The 12,219-nt window shown below is 42.1% G+C and overlaps 1 protein-coding gene across 1 annotated transcript; it reads right to left on the reverse strand.

Annotated features, from left to right (window-relative positions):
* Positions 1 to 224: 224 nt before the first annotated feature.
* On the reverse strand, positions 225 to 10,948 carry LOC124062533 (transcription factor 12-like). The gene is made up of 13 exons (XM_046395362.1): positions 10,778 to 10,948; positions 8,311 to 8,410; positions 7,385 to 7,527; positions 7,174 to 7,297; positions 6,998 to 7,068; positions 6,533 to 6,629; positions 6,369 to 6,442; positions 5,269 to 5,448; positions 4,421 to 4,538; positions 4,108 to 4,261; positions 2,603 to 2,832; positions 1,412 to 1,589; positions 225 to 1,203 (listed from the first exon to the last, which is right to left on the reverse strand). The coding sequence occupies exons 1-12, from the start codon at positions 10,844 to 10,846 to the stop codon at positions 1,447 to 1,449; spliced, it is 1,503 nt and encodes a 500-aa protein (XP_046251318.1). The 5' UTR covers positions 10,847 to 10,948; the 3' UTR covers positions 225 to 1,203; positions 1,412 to 1,446.
* Positions 10,949 to 12,219: the final 1,271 nt, after the last annotated feature.

Genomic DNA, 12,219 nt, shown 5'->3' on the forward strand with positions numbered 1-12,219 from the left:
ATATGATTAACAATAATAAGGACTGTTAGGTGGGTGAAAGAGGCTCTAAAAAGCGTTTTGTGTTCAATGAGTACTTCAGGCGAAAGGCTGTTGTAGTGATCCTCTGGTTTTTGTTGGACTGATCACACTTATGAGGGAGAAATTGTGAAAAAAGGGTCATCCGGTATCATAAAATATAGAAGATACAGACTCAAAATATTTGAAAAAAGACATTTATTGCTACATTATCATTTTGACACATGCCTGTAGGCTACTTCAAACTGTACACATACTGTACATGTTATGATAGGAGTATTTCAGATTATTTTTGATTATTATTATTATTATTATTATTTATTCACTTGTTCAGCAGTGTGATAAACAAACAAGACATTGATTATTCTGTAATACTGCTCCGAGCATGAAATGTGGCTATGTCTAGTAAAACTGCACAAAAAAACGGGTTTTCTTGTGTAAAATCTGAGTTGGTAAAAGTAAATAGAGACAATATGAAATTCACAATATTTGTATAAAAGATAAGTTACATAACTTAGAAAAAAGCTGAAATCCTCTATTAAAAACTCAAACATGCAAAGAGCTTCGACTACATCTGAAGAGTTACACTGAGAAGAAGAGGGCTGCTGTCCAACAGCGTGTCTTTAAGTGTAATAACAGTGCTATAACACAAATTTATAACTAATATACAAATAACTGACGATGCCCACATGTTAAAGAACATTCTCGGAGATCTGTTCATTCACAGAATGGTCAAACTCCTGCAACACACACACACACACACACACACACACACACAGGACAAATGAAATCCCTTGTCTGAACACACAAAGGTGGGAATGTCAGTCCTCTGAGCTCTGTGGAAATCCCGAGTGTACGTGATAAATAGTGATACACTGTAAAAGCTCTGCAGATGACATCTTGTCACTACTGGGTTTCATCCTTTCAGATAAATCCAAACAGACAGATAATCAATAAATATACAAAATATGTACAAAACATCGGCAGCTTACAATGCATTTGTCTCTTACAAGTAAACTTTAGGCACAAAATTGGAAGTCCGTTTGGGAAGTGAGGAGATGATTGTTCAACTGCATCACGCTTTCCGAACGAAGAGGCTGACCTCTCCGCTGGTCTGGTCCAAATTCAGAAGAAACACTGGACATCCACAAACAGCTGGACGCTCCTGGGATATTCTTCATTCAACATCTGGATGTCGAAGAGAAAACGGCCAAAATGAGACCTTTCAAATGAGTATTAGCTACGCATTTTTGAAGGGCTTTTTCTAAATAGGCGTTATGTCCGGACAGAACCAGTTCACAATTCACTTTCTCAGGAACAGAGACTTTGAAGAATGATTTCAAATTTACCACTGACAATTACAAAAAATTGTTAAAGTTGAACCAGTGCTACATACTTGATGCTGGATTTGATGTAGCCACTATCAGATGCTCAGAGGTGGCCCATGGGGTTTCCTGGGTCTGTCAGATTGGGGTGAAAAGCGAGATGCATGGATTGTGGATCCGTCATGACCGCAGACGCCTTCTCCTCCTCTCTCCTCCGCAGACACGCCGCCTTTGGGTTCAGGTTCCTCTCTGTGGGTTTCAACAAAAAGTGGTTTGACCAAAGTAAACAAACTGTGGTATAGCACTCGTTTGTGTCTTTTTAACACAGCATACGAAGGAAGATAGCAAAGTTAGAGAGTTTTTAAGACACCCAGAGAAGCTTTAAAGCTGCTTCAGTCAACAATCCCATATGAAAACTAAATCAAATGACGACATGTGATGAACCCACTCCGGTGTGGAGCAGCTTAGCACCTTTCGGTTTGATTGTTGTTTTGATTTTATGGTTTGCATATTAAATGTTTTGGTTCATAGTGGTGGACAGCAGTTCTCATCCACACACAACCTGCAGCAAGCATACACACATGCACACACACTCACACACACACACACACACACACACACACACACACACACACACACACACACCAAACAAACAGAAAAGTGAAAGCAAAAAAAGAAAATATGATGTGAGCCAGAGGCCTGTCATGATAATTGTGATAATGACTTATCGTACACACCCCGTCACATCCATATATATTTGTACATAACATTGATTACTTGTGTGTTTGTTTACACAAGAGTCCCCTTCCATCATAAGACTTGGGTGCAGCAACAAGAATTTTTTATTGTATTTTATTCATTGTATTGTTTGTGTGGTTATTTTATATACGATTCATTTACTAGGGTATTTATATATAATAGGGTTTTTTTTTTTTACACATTCCAATTCCAACGTGTTAATATTCTTAAGAATTCAAAATTGTTATGCTATATGTTGTTTTATCGGTGGCATAAAATGGTCTTTAAATGAGAAAATCATAAATTATTTCTGGGACAAAAGCAGTTGTTGTGACTGGCCGAAAAGATTTTTCCTCCCCTACACCACCTCCCAACCCCAAGCTGTAAGTTTTTATCTTATCACTTCACATTCACTCCTTTATTTTCTCTCTGATTTACTTGAGAGGGACACAATCTTTTCATCCCCCTCAGAGGCGGGATCACCAGAGAGGAGGACATGCAGCCTGCAGCAGCGATGCACTGACCTCTGACTTGTTGTTCCAGGCTGAGGATCACTGCCACGGCCTGGTGCAGCACCAGCAGCTTGGTCTGTGGCTTCTCGCTCTTCAGGTGCAGCTGACACATGTGACCCAGCTCCTTAAAGGCCTCGTTGATGTCCCGCACGCGCAAACGTTCACGAGCATTGTTGGCCATCCTCCTCTCACGCTCGCGTTCGGCCTTCTGCTCCGGACTCAGGTCCTCATCCTCGTGGACACTACAACGTCAACAAGGTGTGAGAAACGCTGGATACAATTTACTGAATCTGAGTCTTTTGAAATGTCAGGTTTCTATCTTGAAAACATGGATTTGAGTGACAGCTGCAATGGACTGCTCACGAGTGGACTGAGTTGAGTAATTCTGTGGATTTCTCTGCCCTCTGCTGGTCACTGAGCTGACATCACGTTAATGACTGTCCTGATGTCATTTGATAACATTACAAAGCGCAATGACAAGAGGCTCATGTGATCAGGCACAAATTTGTGAATAATTAATCAATGAGGGCATTTATGTTTTTAATTTTATTTTTAAAATGAAACTTTTAAACTCAGTTGATAACCACATATAGTCAAGTGATGCAGTTGTTTTCTTTTCAGCCATTGTCTAGCTAATCCAGTTTGAGTAAGAAACCAAAACAAAAAGAAAAATGTCCAGTGGTAAAATTGTTGCTGGAGGGTCGTCCACATATGTCAACTTCGATGTTCCTCAACTAGATTACAGGTCTAGATAGAAAGAAAACATGCACTTAGCCATCAGAGCTGATGTTGTGAAGAGGATTGTCCTTAAGTGACCCCTGAGACCGGAGAATCCAGGAAATACACTCCGCATCAGATTCATTTTCAGCATAATGGTTTTAAATCACTGACACTAACTTTGTGGAGCCACCATTCTTAATGAGTCTAAAATGCCATCCTGTCACAACTAGATCTGAAGCAGTTTGTTGATTAACTGAACGACCCAGGAGGAAGAACTGGTAACAGACACCTTTCTCTATTTTAAAGACTAAATGACATAACGATAAAAAATGATAAATAGATTAACTGATGATGATAGTATTTGTAAGTTGCGGCCCGAGTTGGAAACAATATAACCGCAGTGAAAACTCAGCCTGTATTGTGTCTACAGTATTTCCTCTCACTGAGGGCAGGATACTGTAAAAAGACTGATTTTGCCCCTCCTGTGTTTTGGACTGTGTGCACTGACAGCTCCTCTTTTTTCCTTTTTTAATTCACAGAAGCTTAATGCAACATGAAGAAGAAATATGAGGCAAAGCTAAATAGGCTCGCCTGGACACAGCTGCCCTTCACAGCGGGAGGTGAGGTGGGGTGGGGGTCTGACAGTATTTTAAATGAGTGAAACTGAAGGGAAAGAAAGCTCTAATGCTTGCCTTTGAGTGAGGGACTTTTATTTTGAAATCTGACTGCCACATTCATGCAGTTGGTTTTACGCAGGTGGATATTGTAGGAAAGCAGGAGGGTGTGGGACTCTTTACCTGTTCCCTCCACTGTTTTCTCCTTGTGGTTTGTGTTCACTCTCCTCATCTGATCTCTGGCTGTCAGAGCTGTGACTGTGATTGGTGTGTATCATCTCTTCCCTTTCCCCGCTTTCCATCTTCAGCTCCAAAGCACTCTGGACACCCAGGCCTCCTGTGGGAGATCATACAATTTTTTTAAAAAGTAAAATAATAATAATAATAATAATACTGTGGCTTCTTTTAAGTCCTATAGTTCAAAGATACAAAAAATGTAGACAAAGGAGGTAAAATATATGAATGCAGCAGCAGACAGATGAGAGGAGTGACTCGCCTCGGCCTCCAGCTTGCATGGACTGAAGCGTGGCCCTCTGTCTGGCTGGGTATGGGTGACCATTTTGTGTGCGGCTCTGGAAGGCTGAGTGGTTGTTGTTCATACTGACAGCTTCCACCTTCACGACACAAAATCAACAGGACAAGATATTCATTTGTTCATAACACAGTCGGTCTTGCTCACAGTACACAACTCTGAGATCCACCCAGGGACACATAAGTCATAAACCCAACATCTGCCCCCTCATTTCCGATGCTACACAGGCTAGATCTCTTGCTTTACAGAATTAATTTAATCTCAGACAATCTTAATCCTTCCCTTAAAACTACTATACACTCCCTAAACATACCACTAATTCTCCTCAGGAATGATTCACTTCTAACCGACACATCATTTGGAAAAATAAAAGTGAGAGAATTTAATACCACCCCCTCCCTGAAAGGATTAGACTAAAAACCCCTTTCCCCTGCATATACTTCCACTCCAGCTGGGCCAAAATCCCCTGGTCTGCTGAAAGGGAAACATGCTGGAAGGGGAGTGCACAAAGCAGGCGTCCCCATCACCCCACAGTGGAATTAGAGTCTGCACATACTCTGCTCTCTCCATACGAGGGCGACGCACTTTCCCATTGTGCTCAGTTTCCTATTTCAAGGACAACAACCTTTACATGACGAAAACATGCAGACATAAAGGGGTGGAAAATTCCTGAAGCTGAATACCAATGCACGCACACACACGTGCACACACACACACACACACACACACACACATATGCACACACACAATATGGTATTTCCATGCTCACTGCCATGCCCTTCTTTAAATACTTCAAAGAAATTATTGTTAACCATGGCTGGAGTGTGACAGGTGAGTGGTAGAGTGCTGGCAGATTCCGGGTGGCCGTGGTGGGTCTGGTTCAGGAGGCCATGGATGTCATTGGGCAGGCCGGCCGCCGTGGGACCCACAGCGTGGTTCCTCAGGACATGGATCACATCATCCAGTCTGTCTAGACGATCCTCCACCTGAGACTGCAAACACCAAAGGGCAAAAGATTAAAATTGATCCTTTTTTGTGTCATTTAGCAATCAGGACAAAATTTTAATGTCCACAGATTTAAATAATAAATAACAATTTTACTTGAAACTTCAAAGGAAGAGTGTGATCTTGGGGGGAAAGAGGCCTGTTCAGTTTCTTAGCTGACAGGACCAGTACCTGTCTGTGTGAGCTTGTGTTAAATATGAAGCTACAGCCAGCAGTTGGTAAGCTTAACTTAGCATACTGGAACCAACAAGTCTGGCTCTATTTCTTAGCCAGGTGCAGCGATTTCCTGGTGTCTTGTTGTGACCTCAAAGCTGCCAGGAAACCAGTCCGACACATAGATCCTGTAAAACCACAACTTGTCCCTTTTACATATCAGTTTGGACCGAGCAAAACTAGCTGAAGTGCCAGCATTTTCAGTCTCTACACTAAGCTAACGGCTGCTGGCTGTAGCCGTATATTTACTGACAAGACAACAGATTGTTATCAATCTTCTCAACAAACTGTGGCAGAAAGCAAAACAAAAGGGGCAATTTCTGAAAAATATAAGACCTCTAATTTAAGGTTTCTATGATTTCCAGTAAACGTTCAGTTGATGTGCACTTTATATTCAGTGCCAGCCACAAGTGCAAAATGGCCCAAGATTTTCCAGGTATGTACACTTTGTTGTTTGTTTGAACATACTTTACCTGCATTATAGGTTTTGATATTTATTATTTTCAGGTATTTTTATTTTAAATATTCTCAATGTGTCTTTCCTTCTTTTATTATGTTTTCTGCCTATTTCTGTTTTCTGCTGCAATGAGTTTCATTCATCATTTATTTAGATATCTATCCATTTCATTAAGTTTATGGGTATGTCACAATAAAATACTGACTTCATGCAGGTCATATAAAATTAGATCTTTACCAATGATATAAGTGAAGACTCATACTGTGGAGAGACTGGTGCCTGAACTGAACCCCTCGACCACATGTTGTTACCTGAGAAGAACAAAACAACTCAATAAGTAAGAAGTTGGAAAATACAGAATATAAACAACATTTGACTCTGGGGAGCATGTGCTGGTTTACCTCCAGCTTCAGCTGTATTTGGCAGCGGGGATGGCGACCTCACCGGTGTGGATGAACTGGAGGGGAAGCTGCTGCTGGTGTGATCGGGGGAGTAAATCTGGAAGCAGACGGGGGGTGGGTGGGGAGGAGGAGGTAGGAGCAGGAGCAGGGCATGGATCATTTTAAAAGCACAACTTGTCATTTCTGTGTTGGGTTTTACAGCTGCTGCCACAGCCTTTGGAGCAGGCTCGTAACCCGAACTAAACTCATCAATTCCGGTCATTTTACTAGTCAGCAACCAATAAAAAGTCCAGCAGCACTTCGTTATTATGCACTAGTCTGTTACAGACAGGCGCAAACAACTATATTCCTTTTGCATTATAGCGCTGGGGCTCTCGGGGCTTGGTTTTATGCTCTGGTCTGACTGTTTGAACATAGCAGGGCATAGATGAGCCATCTAATGGGATTAGGGTGGTGCATACTTACAGAGGCCAGAGCTTTGCCCAAGGTATCGCCTGTTTGTGACCCTCCTGACACATTTCTCCGGCTCCCTGAGACTGAAATAAAAAGAAAAAACAGTTGAAAAATATTACAATAAAGTGCAGACAAATCTGATCTGACAGAAGCACTGAAGATTATTTTTGTCAAGTTAATTTCCTCACCTGTTGAATTCTCTGAGGTGCTGATTGACGGAGTGCGTGGTGCTGCATTATTGCGGTGAAAAGTGGACATTGGAGGGAGACCTCTGTTCATATCAGCAGTCATCACTGAATGTGGAGAGTAGTCCTGAACAGCAAACAAACACACATTTAATGCTCAGGAGGTTAGAAGCACTGCGTTGTCAAAATCCGAGCTCCTGGAGGTAAATCTCACCAGGTGACTATGTGGTGGATGCAGGGTGTTGTAGCTCCCCGGCTGTGTTTGGTGGGTTGTGGCTGCTCCCAGTGCACCTTCATAGCCCTGCTGGTTCAGCCCATTTGCAGCATTCCAGATGTCAGGCGAATTGCCGGTCCCCTCTAAAATGGATAACGATATGTTATGGCCTGTACTGGAGCAGCATCTCAAGCAGCCAGTCAAGTCTTGGGGCTCTAGAGCGGCCTCATATTGAAACAATGAAATACACAGATTTTGAGGGCTCTTTAGATGGCTATTAAACAGTAAATTTAAGTAATCTCTAATTTCTCTGATTCCTCCAAAACTCTCTGTTTGTCCTCATTATCAAATTTTAGCATGCTAACACGCTATACTAAGACAGGGACCATGGTCAACAACATATCTGCTAAACATCAGCGTTGACATTGTGAGTGCATCAACATGCTGACTTTAGCATTTAGCACTACTGTGTCTAAATACAGCCTCACAGAGCTGCTAGCTTGACTCAAGACTCTCAATATTATTTGATAGTTTTATTTTTTTTTTATTCTGGCTTTTGCTTGTTGTTCTGCATTATTATGCATTTATTTTTTATGCTTTGCAGTCAGCAAGGTCAGATGATTGATATGGAGGGACTGCAATTTCCACGATTTTATGTCTGATTTAACTGAACCTTCAACTCACAATAGGAAGAAGACCAAGACAGCTGATCTGCGATCAGAATACTGTTGCTCATTTAGAAAAGTAGACAAAGCGTAGCAAGAGAAAGACAAAGCTAATCATTTGTGTGTTCATAAGTCTGGTATGATACCATACTAATAGCATGCTACCAATACAAAATACTCCTTGTTGATATTGTGATTTGCACTCTACGAGAATGACTATGGATAGGCTAATCATGTTCATTTTGGACTGTTTGAGCTCACCAAAGAAGGTGCTTGCCAACACATTGCCGGGGGCCTTGATGGACGGATGTAAAGATGAGTTCTGGTTGATTTCGTCATTAGTGGGAGACTGCCCATAAACCTAAAGAGAAGAACAAGCTTAAGGTATTTAAAAAGCAACTTTGGACTGTAACATGTGGTCTGTATCACTCAAACCAATCTTACTGGCCCGGACATAAATACTGTGAGCGCAAGCTGAAGCAACAGTATTACAAAAACAAAGCAGAGAGCTGATGCACACTTAGAGCTATTGTGATAATCCATAAGCTGCAGATCCATGCACCTCCTCATCCGGATTTAGGAACCATTCACCATGAGAAATCCCTGCCATAATCATGATCAAGTTTGGCTGGCTTCAGAAGACTGGGATACAATTCCCAAATAAAATTGAATTACAGGCCTTCTCGTACTTTGCCCCCAGAGGAAAAACCCAACAGAGATCTGAGACTCAGCCTAACAATCCCCTTCTGTAGGAAACAAAATACTATAAACAGAAAAACATAAAACTAAAGATACCTTTGGTTAATGATTTTTTTTTTCTGTTAATCGTAAAACACAAGCCTGAAAACTGCACATATGCACACAAAATACATCAACACATGCTCACTCACTCAAACACACCAAGAGGTCTGGGCTGCACCTGCACATCGCTCGATTGCTTTGATGTGCCCCAGGAAATGAAAATAAACCTCCCTGCGCAGCATCAATGGGGTGTCAGTTACCCGGACGACAAGTTCTGTAAAGCAGGCTATTAAAGACTCTCTTGAGTATGCCTGTGCAAGCACACTCACAGGCTCACACACACACACACACAAATATACACACCCACACACACACTTAAGCACACACACGCAGCCGTGACCCTGGCTGGCATGAGTCCCATGGTGATTGTGGGCTAGGCCAAACAGAGGAGCCCCTGCCGACACTGGGCCCGTCTGAGCCGCCATGGGCAGCATATGGCGGAGGATAAAGCCAATTGTCCTCCTTACCATCAGCATAGCAGGCGACCCGTTAATAATGGTCACACCCCCGCCTCAGCACGCCCTCTCTGGCCCCCGCTGGAGAGGGGCCGTCACCATGGCATCCTCTTTTAGCATAGCATTGATTTAGGGACCATCAATCATGGCATCACAAATGATAAGGGCAAATAAAGACAAACTAAGAGACAATCCAAACACTATAAACCTCTCATATTATCTTGGAATAATCACTTTGAACCTGTGTTTTGTTTGGTTTGCTTGTTTGTTTGTTTGTTTGTTTTTATCAATCTCTTAGTTCCCTTTCTAAAGTTATTTTAATCTTAAAAAAAATCCACACAAACTTGTACAGAAAAGAGCAAACAGTGATGCTGCCTTCCTATTGTAAACTCACAGAGCATTATCATGCTAGATGAGTGAAATATCAACTTGCTATTCAGGGCCTATGCTGTGCTCGACCATGGCCAACTCCAGCCACATGCAACCAATTTTCTGCCTCTGTGATCCACGATGTCTGGATATGGTTAGTCTCACAGAGATCAAAGCTGCCTTTGATAATGGCTGCAGTGGTGGAGGGACTGCTGCAACATAGCAGGGTTAAATCAAATAGAAATAACAGCAATCTGCTTCATGTCAAGATGTTTTCTGCTGCTAGGCTTGACTACACGGTGCTCAGCTTAACAGGAAGCATGAGTCTCACTGGTGCATGTTAACATGAGTTTGTCAACATGGAACCACAAGTGAGTGAGGTGTTATAGTGGTAACTAACTGAATGCTTGCATTATTTAAGGTGCTGACCACAGTGAGCTGTTATGCTGTGGGTAATTGTGATTTTTAATTATGATCTCATACGAACTTGTTTAATGCTGTTCATGGGGAACCAATTAAAACGAACGAATGAACAATGAATAACTCGCAGAGATTTTTAGCTTCTAATGTCACACAAACTCTTAGTTCTTGCATCAACTCAAGTTCCAAGTTGCAGCCACTTAAGTTTAAACAGGAATGAGCTCCACACCACGTACACAACTCTTCAGGAAAGTGACAATGACCTCTCTAAAACACAAAACCCTCTCAGCCTTTGTTTCTCACTCACACAGAAAGACACACACATGCAAACCAGCCAGATGAAACATCCCATTACATCCCAACAGATGCTGTGCGCAGAGCAGGAAACATCAACTCTAAAATGTCTCACTAAAAGGTGAGAGCAGATGTTACATTATATTACTCCTAAGTTTTAGAATGATAACATGATGCTGACTAATGCCGAATTTTGGATAATGCAACTCAGAGATCTTAGTGTTCACAGATAAAGCTGGAAACAAGTGTTTCCCTATGTGAGTCAACAAACAAACAGAATATCTGAGAGGACAATTAAAAGAGTGCAACAGCATCCTCGCCCAACACACTGACAGTGCCATGTACCCTCAGGAAGATCAAAGAGAAATTTACACAAGAAATGTACTTACTGGTTTCATGTTGTAGCAATACATCAATGAGTTGTTGCCTGCACCAGAGACAGGATGAGCACAGTACATAACTCTGTCTGGTTCAGTGCAAGACTCCAGGCTCACGATACAGTCCACACACAGCTCGTCTCTCCGTGTCTCTACTCATGTGTGTGTAGTCCACATGCACTCCTTCCCCCTAACCTACCCCTGCTGGTCATGCAGCTACCCGCAGACAACTTATGCAAATCAGGGTTGGACCATTCCAGGCGGCAGAGAGGGGTGGCCAAGGGTTGATGCTATTACTGTACTACAAGCCAGGTCCAGACTATTATGAGCATCCCTCTTTTTTGTACTTTATTAGAGAGAGTTCAGTTATAAAATAGACACGGTTAGTGTATATTGTTAAGTGCCTAGTGTGTGTTGACTTTTGAGAAGCCTGTAAAATGGCACCATGAAAATAACTGACACTTGGATTAACAGGGAATTCCCCACCCACGCATGACCAAACACCTTGACCACACCAAAGCAAAGAGAAAAAGAGCAGCCATCACCAGTGTGGGTTACATTTTGTTGTTTGGCATCACTCATGCTGTTCCTATGACATCCTATGTTGATGTTAAATCATATGCAAGCAAGCTCAGAAATCCCTCCTCTGGACCAGAGAGCGGTGATGACGGCACGAAGATTATCTCGTGTTAGACAGGTAGAGGTTTCCAGTAAACAGAGGATACCACACCCCTGTCTGCCCTACTTTTACAAATAGAACAAAGTCTTAGTTTGTAAGCACGTGTAGCGTGGCAAGTTCTTCCAGCGGCTGGGTTAAAGGTTATTTATACATTACAGCCTGTCTGGGTGATCTGCTAACATAAAACACCTGAACAGTCAGACTTCCTGTGAGGTAAAATCCACTGTCTGCTGCCCTGGTGCTGATGCCGACAGTGACAAGACCTCTCAGATTTATCAAGTCTGAATGATTTCTCCACAAACTGCCATTAGAAAGTCTCGCCAATCAACTGCTCCTGTGAAAATACTTCAACAGCCAGAATAGACAAACAGCACAAGGGGCTGCCCTGTTGTGTTTTGTGCAGTAGAAACACTGCAGTTGGCGTGATGCTGCGACCTGCAGTGTGCCACGCTGTTCTGGCATGGTATTTGGTCCTAACTAGACCTCACAAGAATCCAATCAAATAATTCCCGAAGTCTTTACCTTAAACACTGTCTTACTAACAATCCAGTGTTTACATTGAAGCCAAACGGGGCTGAGTGTAATGTGGCGTAACTAACAATGCTTTGGAATCTCTCCATAACCTCGATGTCTATTTAAGTCTTTGACAGAATGTATGCTGTGGTTTCCCAGTGTGTGACGTTTAATGCACAGTCAGTGATTTATTTATTTATTTTTTTAAATACAGTGAAAACTATTATTCAAGCAACAGGATCATAATCAGAAGACATATGTT

This window comes from Scatophagus argus, chromosome 7, assembly GCF_020382885.2.
Source record: "Scatophagus argus isolate fScaArg1 chromosome 7, fScaArg1.pri, whole genome shotgun sequence".
In the NCBI taxonomy this organism is placed as follows: Eukaryota; Metazoa; Chordata; class Actinopteri; family Scatophagidae; genus Scatophagus; species Scatophagus argus.

Bases quoted from the DNA above. Each gene is read 5' to 3' on its own strand.
- LOC124062533 (XM_046395362.1), bottom strand. From the start codon at position 10,846: ATGTACTGTGCTCATCCTGTCTCTGGTGCAGGCAACAACTCATTGATG. The intron at 7,528-8,310 runs GTGAGCTCAAAC...TATCCATTTTAG, and splicing joins GTTGGCAAGCACCTTCTTTG to AGGGGACCGGCAATTCGCCT. The intron at 7,298-7,384 runs GTGAGATTTACC...TTTGCTGTTCAG, and splicing joins ATCCACCACATAGTCACCTG to GACTACTCTCCACATTCAGT.